At 37.6% G+C, this 23319-nt stretch overlaps 1 protein-coding gene across 2 annotated transcripts; it reads left to right on the plus strand.

The window, feature by feature from the left end:
• The first annotated feature begins 289 nt into the window (after positions 1-289).
• On the plus strand, positions 290-22585 carry LOC127428904 (lissencephaly-1 homolog B-like). Of its 2 annotated transcripts, XM_051677574.1 has the most exons (11): positions 290-463; positions 8224-8494; positions 12635-12719; positions 12871-12945; positions 13110-13316; positions 16228-16396; positions 16895-16997; positions 17610-17838; positions 18222-18323; positions 19807-19963; positions 20294-22585. In XM_051677574.1, the coding sequence occupies exons 2-11, from the start codon at positions 8463-8465 to the stop codon at positions 20365-20367; spliced, it is 1233 nt and encodes a 410-aa protein (XP_051533534.1). In that variant the 5' UTR covers positions 290-463; positions 8224-8462; the 3' UTR covers positions 20368-22585. The 2 variants fall into 2 exon arrangements, with proteins under 2 accessions (XP_051533534.1, XP_051533535.1); XM_051677575.1 differs by lacking the exon at positions 8224-8494 and having other exon boundaries at positions 291-463.
• The last annotated feature ends 734 nt before the right edge of the window (positions 22586-23319 follow it).

Here is a 23319-nt window from a genome sequence, read left to right on the forward strand (position 1 = left end):
CTAATATTGGTGTTGGGTTGACACAGTTGTTGGGAACTTTCTCTATCGGGTCCATTATTATATGAATTTTTACAAATATTGATACTTTGAAGATCCATATTTTAAAGCTATGGAAAGCCAATAGGTTTAATAACACAATTAAACCTACTGGCGTTTTGGCACACAACATGTTTACAGAAAAACAACCCATTCCAAAAGCTTGCAAAATGTAACTCATCCGCAGTGTCGGCTCAAGGTTATGATGTATGTGACTGCTGGTGTGACTCAAGGCGGGCGCGCTCCCGGCCGCACCGTGCGCGTGTCCGTTATCAGCAGACGGTTATGCGGCGCAGAAATCAAGGAGAAACAGCGCTGACTGAGCCGGAAAATCGGAAGTGACTTTCAGCAGAGACATACCTCATTCGTTTTAAGTTTTTTACCTGGTTCTGTGACCTGGCTGATGAGAAGCGCTTCATGTGAGAAGGTAAGGACTCTCGGTGTTTGTCGCTGGCTGCAGTCTGGTGAAAGCGAGTCGGTTTAAGTGAATATGTGGCGGTGAAATCTGCTCCGCCTGCCTGACTGACTCAAAATGGCGGACAGGCCGTTAGAGCAAAATAAGGGTGGGATTATCCGAGAGAGATGGAAATTTAACGTCTGCCAGTGTCATAACGTAGAAACGACATCAGTATTCATGTTTAACTCTCACTAAATGAATTTACGTCAAATTTGTGACAGCCATCCTCAGTCCAGTGGTTTGACCCATACTAATGTTAGTTAACGTTAGCATCTCCTCAGCACTAAACGCGCTGAATAAGTAATAACAGCGTGTCATTTGTTTATCCGTGTTTCAGAAACCTCTATCGCACTAAAATAGCTTCAGTGAAGCCTTTAAAGCCACATTTCCATGACCGGTGTCGGTAATATTTGCGACTGGGTGTGCCTGTGATGGTTGACTGGAGGCCGAAGCCGCTTCTTGTCGATGCCGGTGGAGATCTGCATGTTTCCACTGCTGTTATGATCGTGTTTATTCAATCTGTCAACAAGGGCGTGTGTGGTATTTCATGCTTTATTAATAGTCTTGCAGTTCATGATTATAGTTTGCAAACCAATGGTTGATAATTTGTCTAGGTGCTATAATGTTTTGATTTGGTGTTCAATATATAATGTTCTTGGAATAATTCTTTAATGCATCATATTGCTCAGTTATTAATGAACATTGGCTATGCTCGGCTCCAATAAGTAATGTAACGCCACCTTTATATTTTTGACAGGTTGAGAAAACGTCAGTCATCCGCACCGAGATCATTCAGCAGTCATCACTCTCACTCATACCACGTGGGCGTTGCCTGACTCTGTTTAATGATAATTATTTATCCGCCCTAGATAATTTAGATTAATAAGCCCAAACTTGTTTTTTTATTTTATTTTATTTATTTTTTTACCCAGAACAAAGAATTTGTCGTTTAATGCAATTAGTAAGAAAAGAAAAAACGGCCTTCAGGATCAGGGGCCGGATTCAGGAAACATTCTTAACAAGAAATTTCTTCTTAACTACCAGCTTCTTCATTTGTAACTTAAGAAAAATGTTAAGAATATGTTGTATTCCCAAATAAACTTATTAAGAATTTTCCAAGAATTGCACTTTCTTACGAACTTCTTATAATTTATCCTTTTTTTATATTTTTTTTCTTAAGAACATTTTTGTGAATCTGGCCCTAGAAATCGACTCTTAATTATTTTACTCTTAAACTTGTTTCAAAGTTAGGAGTAGGACATCCGCTGAAAAAGTAGAGCCATATGAAGAAGAGGGAAAAAAACTTCATAAACCATTAGAACTTGCATGTGACTTCTATTTAAAACAGAAATCAATGTTTTAGTGTTGTCACGGTACCAACATTTCAGTAGTCTGTACCGATACTAGTGAAATTTCATGGTTCTCGATACCACAGCAAAAATATGTTCATATTATAATGTGCTGTTAAACACACCAGTTTAGTTATTTAAAAAAAATCAATAATTATAGTTTAATAATTATTATAATTTTCCAGAACTCCATGTTTTAAAGTTTAATTTAATTTCATCATCAAAATGGTGTCTAATCAATAAATTCTAAAACTTTTAATAAGTGAAAATAGAACTTTTCAACATGTCATTGTATTTTTTAGCCAAACTTTTATTCAACAGCAGTCTTGCTTGTGATATATTGCTTAACTATTATTATTATTAATAATAATAATTATTATTATTATTATTATTAAGTGAATATTAAAGTAAATTTTATTATACAGTAATATATTTCTGTCGCAATTTCTTCCGTAGACCTTTTTCACGCTCCGAGTTTTGGAACATGGAAGTAAACGTTTGCAGGGTAAACTTCAACAGCGGTGAATGGGAGATCACAGCAAATATTATTTTCACTTACCCATTTGCTGCAATAAGACCAAAAGAAATAATCCACTATTACGTTTGACTTTCCAGAAGAGGTAAAAATAGAGAGCGGTGGATTAAGACAGTAAAATGGGAGAAGATGCCAAATTTACTGTCACTATCTCAGCAGCTGTAAAAGAAACCCCCTCGCAGCTGTAGTAATTCATTTTTTAAAACTAATTCCAGGGTAAGTAACAATAAGCATAATGTTATACATTTACACTCAATATTTAAAAAATGTATAATATAAAAAAATTGCGAGATTTACGCTGATAAGGCAGAAACGCGTCATCACAGTCTGTGAAAAAGGTCTATTTCAGCCATCTAGCTTTTATTTTGAATCGTGCTTTTATTATAACGTGTGTTTTTTGCCACAAGCTTCACTTTTCCGGATAAACAGTTCGCAACATGGCCCAGTGTGATCGTTGAAGACTTTTAAATATTGTCTGAAATCTCATCTGTTTACACTGGCCTTTGAGTCAGAGAAATGAAATGTAGGACACAGTTTTGGAGTGTTTGTATTTTAGGTTACTGTTGTTTGTGTTTGTGGTCATTTTGAAATGTTATGTTTGAAATTATATTACTGTGAAGCACTTTGGTCAACTCTATTGTTTTAAATGAGATATAAATAACCTGAGCTGAGATTAAAGTGCAAATGCTTTGTTTTTAATTATATAAATATATATTTTACATGTGCTGCATGATTCACAGTAGATAAGTGCTCTGCTCTGTCATCTCATACAATGTGAATGATTCTCAATGTCTGTGAGTTTCCAGAGTATTGCAGCCTTTAGTGGTTTAATAAATCACACTAGGACATGTCAAGATTTTAATTTGATTAATTGTCCATTTCAGTGTAAAAGGAGTAACAAGCCTGTGAGCATTTAAAACAGTCGTGTGTCAGTCATACTGCGCACTGGTACCGAGCACCGACTCTTACCTGTACTGCAGAAACACTGGTATAGTTACATATTTTTTTTTGTGTCGACTTGGTACCGAAGTACCGGTACTTTTGACAACACTACAGTATTTAAACTTTTGGGATACAAAGAGATAACTTTACGTAAAAGTAAACATTAAAACATTTTTTCATATCCCTGTTGCATTAAAGGAATATTCTGTGTTCAATACAAGATAAGCTCATTCGACAGCATTTGTGGAATAACATTGATTAGCACAAAAATTAATTTTGAATTTCCCCTCCTTTAAAAATAAAAAGCAAAAATCTGGTGCTGAGTTTGGAATGGCATACTACTCTTAATACTTCTGCCATGTTTGTCTGTAGAAGAAATAGTATGAGTAGTGTGGTAGTATGCCATTCTGAACTCAGCTTGGGTTCCAGTGAGGCACTTAAAGTGGAAGTGAATGGGGTTAATCCACAAATGTTAAAATGCTCACTTTTTCATAAGTATAGCCACAAGACATAAACAGTATGCATGTTAACATGATTTTAGTGTGATAAAATCACTTACTAACCTTTTCTGTGTAAAGTTATAGTAAATTTGACAAATTAGTTTCCATGACAATGTAATGTAAACACCCTAAAATGACTGTAAAAACAATGATTTAAACAACTTTACAGCTCAAATAACACATGAGTTTTAACAGAAGATTTAATGTAAATGCTTTTATAAAATGATAAGCTTCACATTTCTGCCTTTAAACCCTCCAAAAATGGGCCCCATTCACTTCCATTGTAAGTGCCTCACTGTAACTTTATGCATTTTTTTTTTCTCTCAAAGAAAAGGAGGGACAAGTCAAAATTCTTTTTTGTGGTAATAAACATTATGCCACAAAATGCTGTCGATTGAGCTTAACTTGTATTGAACTTGGTTCCTTTAACTGAACAAAGTGGAAAAACATGGAAACATCGGAACACTGGTGTCACCCCAAACCTTTAGCAACAGATGAATGAGAAAAAAAAAAAAAAGAAATGGATAGAGGCCGCAGTTGTTATTTATTTTTATAATTTTTTTGCATCAGAACCAAAATTATAGTGTTTCTATTAACTGCTACATTAACAAAGAAGTCTAGGCAAATAACTGACCATACACAAAACCATAAGGTTGGTACAGTATATACAGTAAATTAAGAAAATATAAACTACAGGCAGAGAATGGAAAGGAAATATAAAATAAGAAGGATTCAAAGTCCACCAGAATTCCTATTCTTCACATCGTGTTGTTTTATTATAAAATACTTTGGGTTTAAAACTTCAGAAACCCAAGTCCACAGACATGCTGGTAATGTGGAAAAAACTTCATAAAGTCTTGCATAAATCACAAAATAATAAGAAAATCTGAACCAAGTGCAACTCACCCAGTGTTCTTTAGGGCTGGCGATAGGACGATGTAATCGGATATCAACGATGTCTTACAAAGATCCTGATGCCGATTGCAAACAGATGATTGACAATATCGGGAAATGGCAAAACCATGGATCTGGGAAGTCGCCAAATATATTAAACAGTGGCCAGGGTGTGAAACTAGCACCTGCCAAATGCGACAAGGTTTAATCCAGTTTTCAAGTTCCTCGTCCAAATGTATTTCATGCGTGGGTAATTTTGCTCAACTACCCGCAACAGGCGGATGACCTGTTTCGGAGTGAAACGACAAGAAATGCTGTTAGTCACAAAGACACGCACTTGAAGAAACACACTTAATTATATTTGTAAGAACAGACAAAATAAAAGCCGTCAATACTTGTGTCTGATTCGCTGTTTGTTCAGAGGCATGCAGCACGAGCCTGTCTCGTGGAACAAGCGCATGTAAAGAGTTTTCACTCTTTATCTTTTTTCATTTGTGTTTCATTCGTCTGAAAACTGTTTGCAAGATAATGTCGTCTATGAGAATGCTGAAAATGATCTCCGATCATCTCGGGTTTTATTTTCATTATAGCTAGAGCTTTATAGCTGCTTTTGCCTTTCCTAGAAGCTGGTTCTTTCATCAGAGTTTCGGGCAGTGGAGTAACATCAGAAAAATCTGAGCTTTCATAATCCATTGGATTGGATTTATGTTTCTTATCCTTAGTCATGTTCAAAGAGGCTCACTATTTAACCACATAGCAGACCAGTTATGATGATTAGAGAACTAACGATGCAAAGTTAAATTGGTTAGCTAGTTAGCAAGTTAACCCAGAAAAGTTAGTTCGCACTAACTATTTACTTAAAAGCAGAGTAGCGGACATTAATCAATTAGAGTTCTTAATAATGAAAAAAAGTTAAATAAGCATAATAATTAGTAACCTAATCAACCAACCTCACGCCACCATTTTTCTGTCACTCAGGCCCATCGGACGTCATTCCACATGACGTCATCGATGCAATTTAATCCTGAAGTATGTGATTTTTATCCTGCTGTACCCTGCTTTTGCAGTGACATAATTGGCATGACAATAACATTTGATGCATCTCTTTCTCTTCAAACTGTTTTAATTTTTGATTGATCTTCTTTGTCCCACACAGGCACACGTCTTTGTTTGTCACATTTGCTTCAGTTCGTACCATAACTGTTCTGCTCTGCTGAAATTTTTGCATCAACACACATTAATCATTGTATTAGGAGCTGAAAGCATAAAAAGGTGACTGAGTAGGTCTAGACACTGCCCCGAGTCCTGCTGAGCAGTTATTGGATCTCATTACGACCGCATGTTTTTGGGTCAAGTAATCTCAAATCTGGCCAACACTTCAGTGTACCACCGCTTGTTAGGTTACAGTCAAAGAATGCATTTGTATTTTGGGCTTTTCCTGAATTCTGTCATCATTTACTCACCCATATGACAGAAAAAGGTTTGCACAAGAATAGCATACGGTGACAAGGGCTGTCAACATGCCATGTTTGTTTACGGACATGTGAGAACCAATAGCATTTAGTGTCAATAATGTCAAACCTGTCACGAATGTTATAAAATAACTTTTCACTTTTCTGTTATAGCATAATTTTCTGTAAAAGCTCCTTTGAAGCGATGTGTGTTCTGAAAAGCTATAGAAATAACAATGACTTGACTTATGATAGGAGCATTGCAATGACAGCGTGCAGGCAGTTTGTGTTTTTCTTTTCTTTTCTTTTCTTCTCTCCACAGACAGGTATTTTACCCTGATCCTTGTGTAATGTAGAGAAGTTGAACCAAATGATTTCCTCTATTTGGGCTTTGAATTGTTACTCTAACAAGGAGCAGCCCTTAAGAGGGAAGTATCGCATTCGTTCAAATGCACCGAATAGTATATTGATAGCAGGCAGGACATGAGATGATCAAGCTCACAGACTAAGGACTTGTCCACACTGAAAGTGTATTTGCATCCCTCCGCACTCTTATTTTAATAGTTTTTCTATGTAAACTTGTGCTAAACCAGTGGTTGCCAAACTTTTTACAGTGGCTTACCCCTCCAAATATTCAACACGCTTTTGCGTACCCCCTCTCTAAGGCAAAGTTATTTTGAAAATAAATATATTTAACGCAATATAATACAACTAATTAAAAATCACGGACGACTGATAAGGCGAGTCTAGTAAAACAACGAAGTATCAATTTGACTAGCTATCACTTAGCTACTTCACTTAGTAGTGTGCTGGGCGAATAAATATACTTTCATCCCACACTTATGCACAACACATGAGTAGATGCATTTTATTTAACCACAAAAGATACAGGTTTTTCATTGCATGCGATTTATCTGACCTTTATGACACAACCATTTTGGTTTTTCTCGACACCTGTGTTCTGAAATATTCATTGCGCTGCGTCTAGCTTTTTGTAGTGTGTTTTTATAATGCCATGTACCTGTTGAGCTGATGAAAACATTGCCATCCTTTGGCCTATCATTCTGAATAATTCAGACTATTTAAGGCTAAGAGATGAGAGTTTGGTTAGGTAGGCCTGTTCCTTGATTACTAACAGTCCTGATCTGATAATGGGATCGAAGATTGTCCATAAAATTTCATGGCTGCAGCAAGATGATGTCATGTTCTGCTGAGTGTTTGCTTTCTTTTTTTCTCTGAATGTATGAGGTGAGGATTCAAGAGTGGCTCCTTTCCCATGAAAATTCTCCTTATATACACATTATTGCGAGACCTGATGCGTGTTTGGCAGAATCATGAAAATTTCCTCAACCCAGTTCATAAAGGCCAACTTCAGTTTTGAATTATGACTGTAACAAGCTGCACAGGACCTGGACAGCAAAAGCATCCAAGTCAAATTATATGAATCACTTTAGAAATGGGTTTAAAATATCACCACGTCTAGATTTCTTTCACTGAAGGTCAGTTTAGATATTTTCCTCCTGTGTCGAGCTATTTCAGTGTGCACCACACAGATTAAAGTAGTAGATATTTGAAGGCCATCAAAACTGACTGAAAGGATTACAAAATCTTGTCTCAGTCACCCCACCCCACTACTCTTCACTCGTCTGGACGAGTTTTATTGGACCACCGTCTCCCTCAGGATTAACCGAGGAGATTTACGCCGCAGTCACCTCAAGCACTTCCAGTCTGGTTGTTGTTAAGGGACTTTATGTTCATGTTTTAGGGAGGGAATTCATGCTTCCTTAAGAGTGCACATGGACAAAATAACAGTTGCACAAATCAATTGATTTGCAACTGAGTATAAGTTGGAGAGTGAGCATAAATGCTAGCCGATGAGTAATTGCTTTCTTTTTTTAATTATTATTATTATCGTATTTTTATAAAGGTTTATTGTCTGGGTTAAGTGACTCATTTTGGACTTCAATCAGGTCAAGGCCAGATTTCTTGCTACTTCACTTTACTCTTGTATGAACTACTTTTGGTTCTTTCTCTAAGTAACCCCCCCTTCTCTCTCTAGATGGCAAGTGGATCATACTGTTGATAGTTCCAGCGTGTCGTCTGTTTTGCTCTCGTCTGGTCTGGCGTGTCGCTGTGGAGGAAGTGTCCGAGCCACAAGCTGAAGGTGTTTCAAGAAGTGTAATTTTGCGCAAGACATTGTGTGTCTTCTCCCGTAGTCCGTCCTGCTGAGGAGCAGCTCAGGACAGCTCACCAGCTCCCTGTTTGGGGCAAAGACAGCACCCCCACACTCCTAGCAAAATGGTGCTGTCACAGAGGCAACGAGACGAATTGTGAGTCCATGTCTTTATTTGTGCAAACACTCACTCAAAACATGCAGTCGTGGACCGTTATCACATCTATAAATATTGGATAATGCAGATATTCAGAGGATCATTAAAGGGATAGTTCACTCCAAAGTGAAAAGTCTGAATGTGTAAATGCACCATTTGCAGGAATCTGTTCTGTTAAAATACAAAATGATCTCATCATTTGGTTACAGGTTACTGAGGACAGCAAATCCAATAAGAATTGCATTTCTTACTCAAAATTACTAAAAGAATCGTTAAGAGGAATTGGAATCATTTAATTCTTTACGATTCCCATCCCTCCACATACAGTAATTATCCTTTAGTAGAGATTGGGTGATTCAGACACTGGGTGATTCAATCTGCAGTCAGTGCAGCGCTGTGCGTCCGCTCAGTACAGAAATGTCTAGTAAAGAACATGGCTGCCTGTGCCTCAGGGAGCTTCCTATGACTGTAAGTTAGCTTGAATATTTCATAAAGCCTCATGACTGAGGAGTGGAGGATGGATTCATAATTGCCTGACCATCCTTGTGCCTTCTTCGTGCTTCAGATGGCACAAGGCAGGGTACGAAATTTTATTTAGCAAAAACAAGAAAACTAATAATTTGCCAAGGCCAACAGTTCAGATGCATTTGATTTAGTAAATGGTTTCTTTTGTAATTAATTTTGATTCTAAACAATATCTACTGATATATTCATTATCCATTTTAGTTCATTTATTGGAGTTTTTTTTTTTTTTTTTTTTCAGCACTGTATATTTTCTGTATGCTTTGCAAACCCTATTTAGTACTTCACAAATAAAAGTATTAGTACTAGTAGTATTAAACACATAGTAAACCTACTGTTGTGCTGCACTTAAGCAAATATTGTAAATGCATGAACAAATAGTCGGCCCATCGTAACATTACTTATAAGCTCCTAAATCCATTTGCTGCATTTTTGAGTGTGACAAAGCACTAAAAACTGTATTGTAGCTGGTGTTTTATAGGGGGTCTATAATTTATTATCCTATATACTGTATTTTGCTTGCATTTATCTCTGCAAATTCCATGGTTTGAAGTGTTTCCTGTGCCGACACTTTTTTTTTTTTTTTTTTTTTTAGCAACAAACCTTACAAACTGGGTAACTTAGAAACATTGTTGAAGCCTCGTGGGACTTTAACGTACCCAAAGTATTCCCACAATGCTGACTTCAACCGCTTTGATGGGGGAAATATAGGTTCAGGCTCCAACATGACTCTGCTGCGCTCGCTTGCTATTTTGGGACTAGCAGGCTTAGATAATGCAATTGTAACTCAACTTCAGCCTGCGTATCAAAACGTTAATCGGACCACAACTGGCCTCACCGTTGTGCGTGTGCTCCGAAAGACGTGTATTTAACACTTGCTCATCTGACGTCCTTTTTCAAATATTAAATAAAGACAGATGAAGACTAGCTTGACTACACAAAAACTTGCTGTAGCTTGATTATAACTGCGCATGTAAATGTTTGTTTACACTCTTCAGGAAGTCACCCTATGAATGGGTTACTTACAGTTGTCTCTGAACCTATAAACTGGGATTGGAAATGTTTTAACATTGAAAAAAAAACTATACACTTCCCTTGAAGAAAATTTATGATTTGTTCCTTTCTATAAAGTCAATTCTTTGAATTATGTTTTTGTTTTTTCGGGTTATTGGACTGCTTCTGTTCAACTCAGAAAAGTTGCTGTTACTAAAACTAGTCTCATTAAATATTCAGCATCTGAAATGGTGAAGGGCTCATTTACATAATGAAGCACAGGAAGAGAGAAAGAGAGAGGCTGTGTGTTAAAATGTGTGCCAAGAGTCCACCATTTTGCCATTTCCTGCTGTGTCATTTGAGACCTTTTCCATCCTCAGTGGAAGGTTTCCATGGCAACCAGTGCCCTGTGTTTTGTTTCCTTCCCTGGTCTGTTTTTTTTTTTTTTTTTTTTTTTTTTTTCTTTCTTTTCGGTTTCCACCTTCATTAAGAGATGGAACTTCCCTAGTTGTTTTCCAATCTAAAAGTTTAAGTGTTTCTCAATTGAGAATGTATGGATGTTACAAAAGTAAATATGCAAACAATTTATTAAATGAGTCACTTTACCTTTGAACACTGTTTCTTGTTAAACACAAAGTGATGTAATGCTAGATCGGATAGTAGAAAGGTGTGATTATTGGTCTCTTTATTACCTTGTAGTGCAAAAATCTATAAAATATTGAAAAAAATATATTGTATAAAAATTCTAAAATGAGTCTTGATGTCACTACAAGGTTTGCATGGATCTATACTTATGACACATAGTACATATTGACTTCTCTACTAGGGTTACGTGGTATTCCGGTACTAATAAAATATTGCGGTACCAAAACATTTAAAATGGTATGATATCATCTTGTTGTTAATTTCGGTACTATATTAAAGTATGCTGCCATTAGCAAAATGTAATGTAATGTGAGAGTTTTGAGATGAAATCAAAGACTATTTGAAAATAATTTTAATGTCTCTATATGGCCAAGTGTGATCCTTTTTTTTTTTTTTTTTTTTATCCCGTTTTTCTCCCAATTTGGAATGCCCAATTCCCACTAAGTAGGTCCTCATGCTGGCATGGTTACTCACCTCAATCCGGGTGGTGGAGGACAAGTCTCTGTTGCCTCAGCTTCTGAGACACCTCAATCCGCACATCTTATCACGTGGCTCGTTGTGCATGACACTGCGGAGACTCCCGGCATGTGGTGGCTCATGCTACTCTCCGCGACCCACGCACAAATTACCACGTGCCACATTGAGAGCAAGAACCACTAATCGCGACCACGAGGAGGTTACCCCATGTGACTCTACCCTCCCTAGCAACCGGGCCAATTTGGTTGCTTAGAAGACCTGACTGGAGTCACTCAGCACATCCTGGATTCAAACTCGCAACTCCAGGGATGGTAGTCAGCGTCAATACTCGCTGAGCTACCCAGGCCCCCATGGCCAAGTGTGATCATTAAACAGCAGAAGGATGTCATTTAATTAAATAATATACAGTCACATGCCTGCCACAGAATGAATGAGAGGCTCCGCTCTGCCCTGTCGTCATCTTCACACACGCAGGCACACACACACACACATACACACACACACACACACACACACACACACACACACATGCAACACACTACTACTGCTTGATTTTCATGCAGTGTGTCCAATAGTATCCAGCTGCAGAGCAGTGTGTTTAGTGTATAAATGACTGTGAACTCTCACATGACCTTTTTCATCTGAGATTTCAGCTCGTGAGTCACGGGAAGTTTGATATAGCGAACCCTTCAAGAACAGGAAGAACTTCAAAGATCTTTCAAAATAAAAGTTCAGCTGAAATTAGAACATTATTTAACTGGATGCTAATTGAAGACATTAGGACAGAAAAATATTACTACTATATAAAAGTGTAATATTCAAAGTAGTAACAATAATACTCATAAACAATAGTATAATATTAAATGGTTAAATTATTAGTATTATTATCTGTAAGCAATATTAAAAAATGCTGAATACCATTACTGAAGATCAGCATGTTGTGATTCAGCCATGGCAACCTCAGGTAATCAGATTGTTTTCATTTATACAGTAAAGCTCTGTTGTGCATCTTTTTTGTTTTTTACCAAAAATAATTATTTATAAATTATTATTATTTTCATTTGATCAAAGCTGTACAGTATGTATTTGATTAAACACAATTTGATTATAACATTTATTTAAAACATTTAACATGCAATCCAGAAAAATTAAAATAGAAAAGGCATCATTTTTATCTATAAGACTTTATACAGTTCTTTTTGTCAATAATTTTCTGTGTAATTTCATCAAAAATCTGAGGGGTTTTGTATTTGAGTATCGAGTTGGTATCGAATTTTGGTATCAGAGCATCCCTACTCACTACTAATATAATAAGTCCAGTCTCAAAATTGATCATTTACCATACATGCATTACATCTAAAGTGATTTGGGTGATGAGTGCATACTTTTCAGTAGAACATGATACTGTTTCCATAGAGGATGTCTGAAAGTCTTTATTAGGGCTTTACTGCATGACTGTGTATCTCTTTGTCTGAAAATAGCCTGCATCTCTTTGTCTTTCAGAAATCGAGCTATAGCAGATTATCTGCGCTCCAATGGCTACGAAGAGGCTTATTCTGTTTTTAAGAAGGAAGCAGAGTTGGATATGGTAATTGGCTGACTAAGCTTTTATAAAATACAGATAATCATGTGCCATTTCTTATATTAGTAGATGACATTGCATTTTTGCCTCTAATATGATTAGGGAGTATATGCCATTACCAGTATTCCACCCTTTGTCTCCCAATGCATGTTTACAGAATGAGGAGTTGGATAAGAAGTATGCCGGCCTATTGGAAAAGAAATGGACTTCAGTCATTAGATTACAAAAAAAGGTTTGTTCCTTTTTTTTTTTTTTCAGTGTATGCTTGTAAACAAAGGATAATTTGTCTGAAATAATTGTAAACTTTATGTTCTTTAGAATTGTTTTCTTTGGATATTGGATGTTACATTTCCAGTATAAACACTCATAACCCCAGTGTTTCCTGGCTCTTGTTAGGTTATGGAGTTGGAGTCAAAGCTCAATGAAGCCAAGGAAGAGATCACTTTAGGAGGCCCTGTGAGCCAAAAGAGAGACCCCAAAGAGTGGATCCCACGCCCACCTGAGAAGTACGCCCTCAGCGGCCACAGAAACCCTGTCACACGTGTCATCTTTCATCCTGTGTTCAGCCTCATGGTCTCTGCCTCAGAGGATGCCACTATAAAGGTCTGTTAGCTGTTTTTTTTTTTTTTTTGTTCTGTTTTCTTCTGTCTGCTCTCATTCTTTTCTGCTGAGTCACTGACTATCTCCATGGAGAAATCATGATGCTCTGGTTTCCCAGGGCAACAGCACAGTGATCAGTTCTTCAGTTCTCTGGACATCAGATGGCACAGCAGCCTCTCTGTCTGCATTTTTATCAGATCTTTTCTGATGCATTTCTTTGTGCATTTTTCCTTGTCAAGATGCACAGACTGATCAAAGAGATATTACAACTGATCTGTTCATTTTCATGCAAGATTAACTCTCTGCTAGAGACATTTAGTGACACACCCTAGGTCCCGTAGATTTGATCTCCACTGAGTTCTCTTGTTTGCCCAAAACACTGCCATTTGCAGTGGTCACCCGTTTGAAAACGTACGCCTGATTTATACTTGATGCATCCCCTTTTTGCAAGGGTTCACACTAGAGCCCGACCGATACCGTTTTTAGAGAGGGAAAATTCACTGATTACCGATATGGTGGCCGATATATTAACTTTTTGAGCTGAACAGACCTTTTCTATGTGGATTTTTCACTGATTTTGCACCAATATGACTATGCAAAGGTACTCAGAAGGCTGCTTTCTTAAATATTTTTATCAAAGAATATTTGACATTATTATTATACATAGTCAACAAATTCTAGAAATGAACACTGAGAAAATAAATGAAAATACAATAAATAGCTTAATAAACAGCAGTACTGTATGTTTAATATCAGTCAATTGCTGACCATTTAAATAAAGAATAAATAAAAAATAAAATAAATGGCTAAATAAACATCAGTACTGTTTAGTATCAGTCAAATGCTGACAGTTTAAATAAAGAATAAATAAAAATAAAATAAATAGCTAAATAAACATCAGTATTACTGTTTAGCATCAGTCAAATGCTGACCATTTAAATAAAGAATAAATCAAAAATAAAATAAATAGCTAAATAAATATCAGAATTACTGTTTAGCATCAGTCAAATGCTGACCATCAAAATAAAGAATAAATAAAAATAAAATAAATTGCTAAATAAACATCAGTACTGTTTAGAATCAGTCAAATGCTGACTATATTAATACTGCCGAGTCAAGATAAACAGCAGCAGCGGTGTTACACAATATTCTGCTATACAAGTTCAAGGGAAACTTTCAAAGGTGGAAAACCAGACTGTTAAATATTACATTTTATAAATGCAACAACTGGAATTGTTTGGTTGAAGGGGGTATCAAACTGTGAATCCTGAACAAAACAGTTTGATGTTTACTCATTAGCTTCTACTCAGCTGACAACAATGAAAGTAGCTACATGATTAGCTAGTTAGCTATAAGCTCGTTGTCACGGAGAGTAAAAGACGGATGTTGTTTATTTAACTTTCCAGCATTGTGTCTCACCAACTAGGTAATAACATAGCGTGAAATCAACACTCATCAGACACAATCCACCACTGCACCGTTGTGCACTGTCTGCTGAGCTGCAAAAAGATGCTCTGATGTTTACATTTCATTCTGCTACATCACTGACTGCACTGACAAACTATAGCTGGCTAACAGCAAACAGACATGAGTGACATGTTTGTCAGGGACAAGGTTAATGTTATATTAGTTATATTGAAAAGGGAAAATGATGGGGTCATTGTTTATTAAGTTTCCAGTATGTATTTCACAAACTAGTTAACATATTGAGACACAGCTCAACTCCGCCCTGTCTGCAGAGCCACCGTCAGTTCAGAGTCAGCTTTGTAAACAGTGGAGTCAGAGCACGCTCTGCTGGACAAACTACGCTATGGCACCAATTCTAAAGCATTGTTTTCTGCATTATATGTTCTGAAAAAAAGTTTTCATATCGGTAAAATATAAGCAGATACCGATATATCGGTGAAAGGGTAATATTAGCCGATAATATCGGCCGACCGATATATCGGTTGGACACTAGTTCACACCCACAAAATGACATCATCGCGGTTGTTGCCTTCGCGAGGCTCCTTTTCTCGCAGCTGTGCACAGGCCAACTTTTCGTGCAGTGTGCGTGCAATGCTTCAAACCCATATGACAAATTTGAGAAAAGGGGCAGAGCAGATGTGCTTTTGAGGCAAAGTAATGCTTCATTACATCTGTAGTCACGCTGTTAACCTTACCCATAATCCTAACTCTTACCCTAAACCCTAACCCTATTCCTAAACCTTCCATTAACCTCAACCTAAGTAGCAACAAATGTGTATCTTTTTTGCAGAACAACATGTAATTACACAAAAAGTACGTTGCATGTTGTATGTATTTTAATGTTAGTACATAGTATTTAAAGACACCTAATATACAGTGGAACCAGTAAAACTACTGCAAATAATGTTAAAAGGACAATGTTTCCACTTGAAATGACCTGTTACAGCTCATCAGTTGATCTTGTTCACTTGTTAAACTACCTTTTGTTTACTGAATAAAAAGGTCTAAACAATACACTAAACTTTGGTTTCATTAATTTTTACAATTGTTTTAAATGTTAAAGTCATCATCTTGACTAGGCTCTAAAATAGGGCTGTCACTATCGATTATTTTGATAGAGTAATCTAGCAATTATTCTGATGATTAATCAAGTAATTGGGAAAATTATTAAATAATTTTTCACTGCACTGCCATCTGTCATTTGGAAAGGAGTGCAACCGGGGAGCATGTCAAGTATAAATGCCTCAGGCCGTCGAGAGCTGCACACGCATGATGCGCTGCGCTGCCAGGTGAAAGGAAAAACAAGGCTTTACTGCTGTCTGTCATTTAGATGTCTTGATTGCAGCAGTAGTCTATAATGTACTCAATATATGATTATAATGGTATCAGCCAATGTTTTTTCTAAAAAAAAAATGTGTGAGCTCTTCCTGTTGTTGTCTTTGTGCAGGTTTGGGACTATGAGGCCGGAGACTTTGAGCGCACACTGAAAGGTCACACTGACTCGGTGCAGGACATCTCCTTTGACCAGACCGGAAAGCTGCTGGCCTCCTGCTCTGCAGACATGACCATCAAACTCTGGGACTTCCAAGGCTTTGAGTGCATCAGGACCATGCACGGTAATGACAGCCACAGTTAGCTACTGTTTCATAGAAGAACTTCCTTGAATTGCCTTTGACCCACCATGTACCACAGCCACCTCCAATATAGGCTTAAAGCTTATTGAGATCCTTATTAGTGTGACTCAGAATCCACCCTCTCTGGATGTTGTGACTCAGTCAGGACCTGTTGCTCTTGGGGGAGGGGGAAAGGTTTGTTTGGGGCTGGATTAACCAAGCTGGTAGCTTTAATCTCTTACTTAAATAACAGAGACCCCTCTTTAATCATATAACATAGATGCTTCTGTAATTTAGATTGGTCAGCAACTGACTTAAGTCATTTAAAATCAAATAAAAAAGTCAAATAAAGATTCAAAATCATTTTAGCTGTATTCGATCTTTGATAAATGTGTGCATGGTCCTGTAAGGCCATATTTTTATTTATCATAATAACTTTTTAACTATGTGTTTTTCCTGCATCACACATTAAATCTCATTCATCTTCCCCTCTTCTTTCAGGACACGACCACAATGTGTCGTCAGTTGCCATCATGCCCAATGGTGATCACATAGTGTCTGCTTCCAGGGATAAGACCATGAAAATGTGGGAGGTGGCCACTGGGTGAGTAATACTGAAGCCCATTGTTGGAGCTGATATAGTGGGCTGATTGTGAGCTGAATATTGTACTCAGGAAAAACACAACTGGATTTTGGAATCTGGACAGTTTGGAGTCACAATTCTAGCTCTGAATGTCTTGCAGTTTTTTACACATTCAAAGGCAAATTCAAGTAGGGGCTAAATTGTTAGTTGTGTTAAAAAGGCAAATACAAACAATAATTGAATTTACATGCACAACAACACACTGATAACGATCAAAAACTCCAGACAACACAAGAAAACCATGTTTACATGACATTTGAAGTGATCAAGTTTCAACATCCATATGTAATCAGACATGCCCACAACTCATGCATACTTTGAATGAGCTGTTAGAACACAGTAAAGATGTTTACATGCAGAGCGATATTCAAGGTAATGGGCAAAAATCTAGATGTACCGATTGTGTTTGCTTAAACAGTTTATGACCTTTATCATATCAAAGAACACCATTTATGGCGTTTACATGACCTTACATGTTGTTGAGTTAGTAAGCATACGTGCTGCATGATCGTGCATTTAAACGCACTCATAGTCTTAAGTGTATGTACAATGATTGTCTTTGTCTTTCCTCAGTTACTGTGTGAAGACATTCACGGGACACAGGGAGTGGGTGCGTATGGTGCGGCCAAATCAAGATGGCACGCTGTTGGCCAGCTGCTCTAATGACCAGACAGTGCGTGTGTGGGTGGTGGCCACCAAAGAGTGCAAGGCGGAGCTGCGGGAGCATGAGCATGTGGTCGAGTGCATCTCCTGGGCTCCTGAGAGCGCACACCCCACCATATCTGAGGCCACCGGCTCCGAGGTAAGGAAGAGATGGTAACTGTTCTTTGTATTGAGTTTTCCTGCTGTTGTGCTGCTTATACTGCCCTACAAAGCAAAAACTGCAAACTTCTCTGATAATGAATCTTAGAAAAATGGCTTCAAAGCTTTGATTATACAGCCAAATGTGGATAATCTGAACAAAGTTGAGCCAATCCTGTGAGGCAGATCATAGTCTTATTAGATTTCAGTCATAACTCAATTTTGTGTAGTTGTTGTTTATGTTAGTAGTAGATGTGTACATTTTGACTGCATAACAGTATAGTTAAGCCAAATTTTACTTGCATTGTAGCATGTAGCATTTTCTCTAGAATGGTTTTGTATTGTGTTGTTAATAATTTGCCATTTAACACAATTCTGTTGCAGAACAAGAAGAGTGGAAAGCCCGGGCCATTCCTGTTATCTGGATCAAGAGACAAGACCATCAAAATGTGGGACATATGTACTGGCATGTGCCTTATGACACTGGTGAGTAGAGGTACAGTTCAGAATGGAATACTAGTATACTGCTTACTGCATACTCTGCAGTATACACTTTAAACTGCCTATGTTTTTATAGTATGTGGAACAGTGCGCATTATGCAATGATAAACATCTCAAAAACTAGTATGCTACATTTCACATTTAGACATTTACATTTAGTCATTTAGCAGATGCTTTTATCCAAAGCGACTCACAAATTAGGAACATAGCAAGCAATTTGTTTTACAAAAGTATCCTGAACAGTATTGCACTGCCAAGTTCTCAAAGTGGCTGGTTTGGTACATAAGCTAGCATAGAAGAAAGAGACAGACAAGTTTTTTTTTTATTTATTTTATTTTAAATATTGTTAAATATTAAGTAAGTGCGTTTAATGTGGATTGGTTAAGTGCTCTCAGAACAGATGTGATTTCAGCTGGTTCTTGAATGTTGAGATAGTTTCAGCAGGTCATTTGGAGGTTGGAAGCTCATTCCAACACAGAGGAACAGAGAAAGTGAATGATCGTAAAATAGACTTTGTGTCTCTATGCGATGGGACCACCAGGCGCTGCTTGTTCATTGACTGCAGAGAGCGAGCGAGAAGTGAATTGAAGTAGGAGGATGCGGTTCCACTGGCTGTCCTGAAGGCCAGAGTCAAAGCCTTGAATTTGATGCGGGCAGCTACAGGTAGCCAGTGGACTAAAAAGCATGAGTGGGGTGACGTGAGCCCTCTTTGGCTGATTGAAGGCCAGATGCACTGCAGCGTTTTGGACCATCTGCAGTGGCTTAATCGTGATAGCTAGGAGACTGGCCAACAGGGCGTTGCAATAGTTCAGTCTTGAGATAACCAGATCATGGACCAGCAGCTGTGCAGCATATTTAGACAGGAAAGGTCTGATTTTCCTGATGCTGTAGTGCAAACCTGCAAGACCGGGTGATTGATGAGATGTTGGCAGTGAAGTTAAGCTGGTCATCAACCACCACTCCCAGTTTCCAAGCTGTCCTGGTTGGCGGTAGTGTAGTTGAATCAATACGAGTAGTGAGGCTGTGGTCAACCGACGGGTTGGCTGCTGCATTGTTGTTGTCACTTAACCCCATTGCATTGCATGTTTAATTCAGCAAGTGGCACCCAGTTCTAATATATATATATATATATATATATATATATATATATATATATTTAAATTGTATTATTTAATTCCTTTTTTGTGTGTGTATTTTACAATTGAGTAATAGTGTCTTTTGGCAGTCCAATCAAATGAGTCAAGAAAATGTTAAAATTTGTGCAGAAATAGTGAGAGTAGTATGCTATTCCAAACACCAAACATAGCCACAGTGTACATATTTTGATGAAGCATAACTCCAAAGTGACATTTCCCCCTTTATTGGATGTACTAAAAATCAATAAATTCTGACCTTTTATTTAGCAATATTTGTTACTTAACTTTTCCTTAATCTTTCTATCTGTTTTTTTCTGTCTCTGCTATTCTAGGTTGGCCATGATAACTGGGTGCGTGGAGTGCTGTTCCATCCGGGCGGAAGGTTTGTAGTGAGCTGTGCTGATGATAAAACCCTACGTATATGGGACTATAAGAACAAGCGCTGCATGAAGACCCTGAGTGCCCATGAACACTTTGTTACCTCTCTGGGTAAGCCGAGCAGTTATTGTTGCTTTGCACAACACTTTGATAGGAAAATAACTCATCTTGGCTGTAAATCGTCTTGAAGTGTTTTTACTTAGAATAAAATTTCCAAAAAGGTTTCAGGAGTGCATTATGAATGATTCTGTGCAAGGAAATTCAGTTTTCATAGATGTGCAGTTTTAACAATGCAATAGACTAGGTCAACATAAGAGGCTACCTACTATGAAAGTCACATTGTGTTTTTTTTTTTATTACTTTTTTTATCGATGCATATTATGTTCTAGACTGACGAGCCTCATTAATCAACTGCCTATGTCCTTCCTCTTCCCTCCATAGATTTCCACAAGACTTCTCCTTACGTGGTGACAGGAAGTGTAGATCAAACGCTTAAAGTGTGGGAATGTCGCTGATTGCCATAGGATCCACTCCTCTCCCTCCCCCAATGCCACCTCTTTGGCTACTCCCACACCTGCCCTTCAGGATGCACTCATTACTATGGTTACCACCTCATCCAGCTCTCTTCTTATAACTATTGTCCTTTTATGTAAATTACTCTGGCTGTAGTTTGAGCTTATTAAATGTTACACAAGACACAAGGAGAAAAAAAAAAGTTAAAAGTAAAGCGAATATTCTTGCATGGTGAATCCAAAACTTGTATACTGTAAATTTTTTTGCTTCTCGTCATCTAAAGTACCTTAAGAATAAAGAGCACAGGTGATGCTCCAGCCTCAAGCGTTAATGAACAGAAGGCAGAATGATGCTGTTTGGGGAATTCAGAATACAGGGCACTCAAAACGATTTCAGTTCTGTCAGATCAGTTTAGGTTTATTTTCTTTTTGACATGCCAAATCGGCTTTACAGAAAGGAATGAAAAAGATGGTAAAATTCTCTCCATTTAAACTGAAGACGAACAATTTAGTGCTAAAAGTAATTTGACACCAAAAGTCCCACTGCTTAATTCTGCCACTTTAAAATCCTAGAAAAACATTCATCACTTTATCAAAGTGGTACATAATAGGATTGGTTTGAGAATTTAAGTTCAGTTCATTTTATGTGGCAGTTCTCATTCACAGCCCATCCAGACTCTCGTGCTCTTCATGAAGTCATGTTTGGCAAATCAGCCTGGACAGTTTTGACTATGATTTACCATGACTGTGATCATTGTATCCCACTAGAAAAGGAGTGCAGAAAAGGCACGGTAAGAAGACATGAATCAGTAAGTGCACTTGTCTCTGGAGGAGATAGTTCCACGCAGGGTTTACATTTTGTTTCTGTTATTTGTTTTTCTCTTTCTTTTTTTGTGTGTGTAGAAAATATAATTCTGACACCCTCTGTTGCCATCTTGGTTATGGAGGACCTTGACACAATTTATGTACTGATAGAGGGCAAATGAAGTGCCATTTAACTTCTGGTTCTGAACAAAACTTACTTTTGCATATTCACCATTTTTAGGACTACATATTGAATTAGTTAAATATTACAGGGGAGAAGCACTGCACACAAATGCAGCTGCACCTAAACCACTTACAGCTTCAGAAACACTTGGTTAGCAAATTACACACTTCCATATTACCCAGCTTTCGTTCCGACCCATGTTCTCCCATTCTCAAAACCGGCAACTCCAGAGGGGCCTTCACTCATTAACAGGTTTCAGTTAGCCCCTTCTTATGAAACGCTCAAAATTATTGCGAAAGCGTTACCATTGCTTCATCATTTTGCTTCTCTGCACCATCTGCTGTCTGTCCATTCGTGCGCACGTTTGTGAAGAGTTCTGGAGATTCTGTGGTACTGCTCAGTGACCTTGTGCTGGATGAGCTTTCTAGTCAGTCTCTCTTGAATCAGGGAGCTTTTTGGCATTTGCTTTGCAGAGGAAGAAACTCAAAGGGTGAAGCTCGCTGTTCTGGACCTTTTTGACTCAGCGTGGCTGTGTTTGATGACGAAACCTTGATGGTAGATCAATGTGCAATAACTAAAGGCTGCTCTGTGTTAACTATTAAAGGGGTAGTTCAGCCAAAAATGAAAGTTCTGTCATCATTTACTCACCCTCATGTTATTCCAAACCCATATGTTGAGTAAACGATGACCGAATTTTCATTTTTGGCTGAACTGTTGCTTTAAAAAAAGCAAGCAAGTATGTATGTATTTACTTTAAACATTTATAGAAAGGTGGCCTCCTTTTATATAGTAATTATATAAATGTGGTGGACAAACAAGAATTGAGTTTGAAAAGTTCTCTACTGGCTAAGGCAACAATTAGCAACTTTTAAGACTACATCAGTGGTGAGTAGTTTACTGTGCTTGCTGGTCTGCAGCGTACTGTTTTGAACAGAAGAGTCACGTGTGCCCAACCACTGCCATCCTAAAGCTGTGTATGTAGAATCTATGGATGTGCGTGTGGACGTCCCGGCTGTCTTGTGCATACGGCGGGCTCTTGACTCCAGCTGTTCGCTTTCTCTGCCTTGTTAATGTATTGAGAATCCCCAATATCAAGGACTTCATTCTGCTTTTTGTGGTCTCACTGTTGACACACACTTGTGCACTCACATAAATAAATAATTGTCCATCAGTATATCTTGATGTCATTGTTTGCAGCATAATTAAAAATAATAAAATATCTGTAAATATAAACCACCACCATCCGTTGTGTTTTCTTCGTCTATTGTTGTGGCAAAAAACAAAAGGGCAACAAACACTGAATTTTAGCTTCTTACACACAGAAATCAATGAAATTGCCTGAACAATATTTTTGGCACCCTAAATTTAATATTTGGTAGCACAGCCATTGGACAGTGCAACTGCAATGATATTGATTGTGTATTTTAAATTGGATGATTTATTTTACCACTGTTAAAGTGATAGCTCACCCAAAAAAAGAAAAAATTCTGACAGTCTGTTAGTTGAAATTGTTTTGTTTTACTGAGGGGTCACACAGGCCATCACTTCCAGGCTGTTAACTAGGACACTGAAGTATGAACAATGCAGCAGCTTCACACCACACGCGGAACTGTGACCCAAGAATAATTTAGACGATTCTTAAACCTTGCCATTCAATTCAATACTAAGATAAGGCAACTCATTTGAACTGAAATTTCATGATTACATTTTTTGTAGGTTATAGTATAAAGTGTTTGTGTGTCATATCTGATATGAGACAATGACTGCTTGACCTTGCACATCTGATGACTCCATGGCTGACAAACTTCAACAGGCTGCCACCAAAACAGTAGTTTCCATGGCAACAGTGAAAGATGTAGCATGCTCGCACTGCACTAGCACGAATTTGATTTATTTTAGTTTGATAATGGGCATTTTATCAGTCATTGAAATTATACTGTAATTCATCAATGTAGAGAAACAATAGT

This window comes from Myxocyprinus asiaticus, chromosome 38 (assembly GCF_019703515.2).
Source record: "Myxocyprinus asiaticus isolate MX2 ecotype Aquarium Trade chromosome 38, UBuf_Myxa_2, whole genome shotgun sequence".
Lineage (NCBI taxonomy): Eukaryota > Metazoa > Chordata > Actinopteri > Cypriniformes > Catostomidae > Myxocyprinus > Myxocyprinus asiaticus.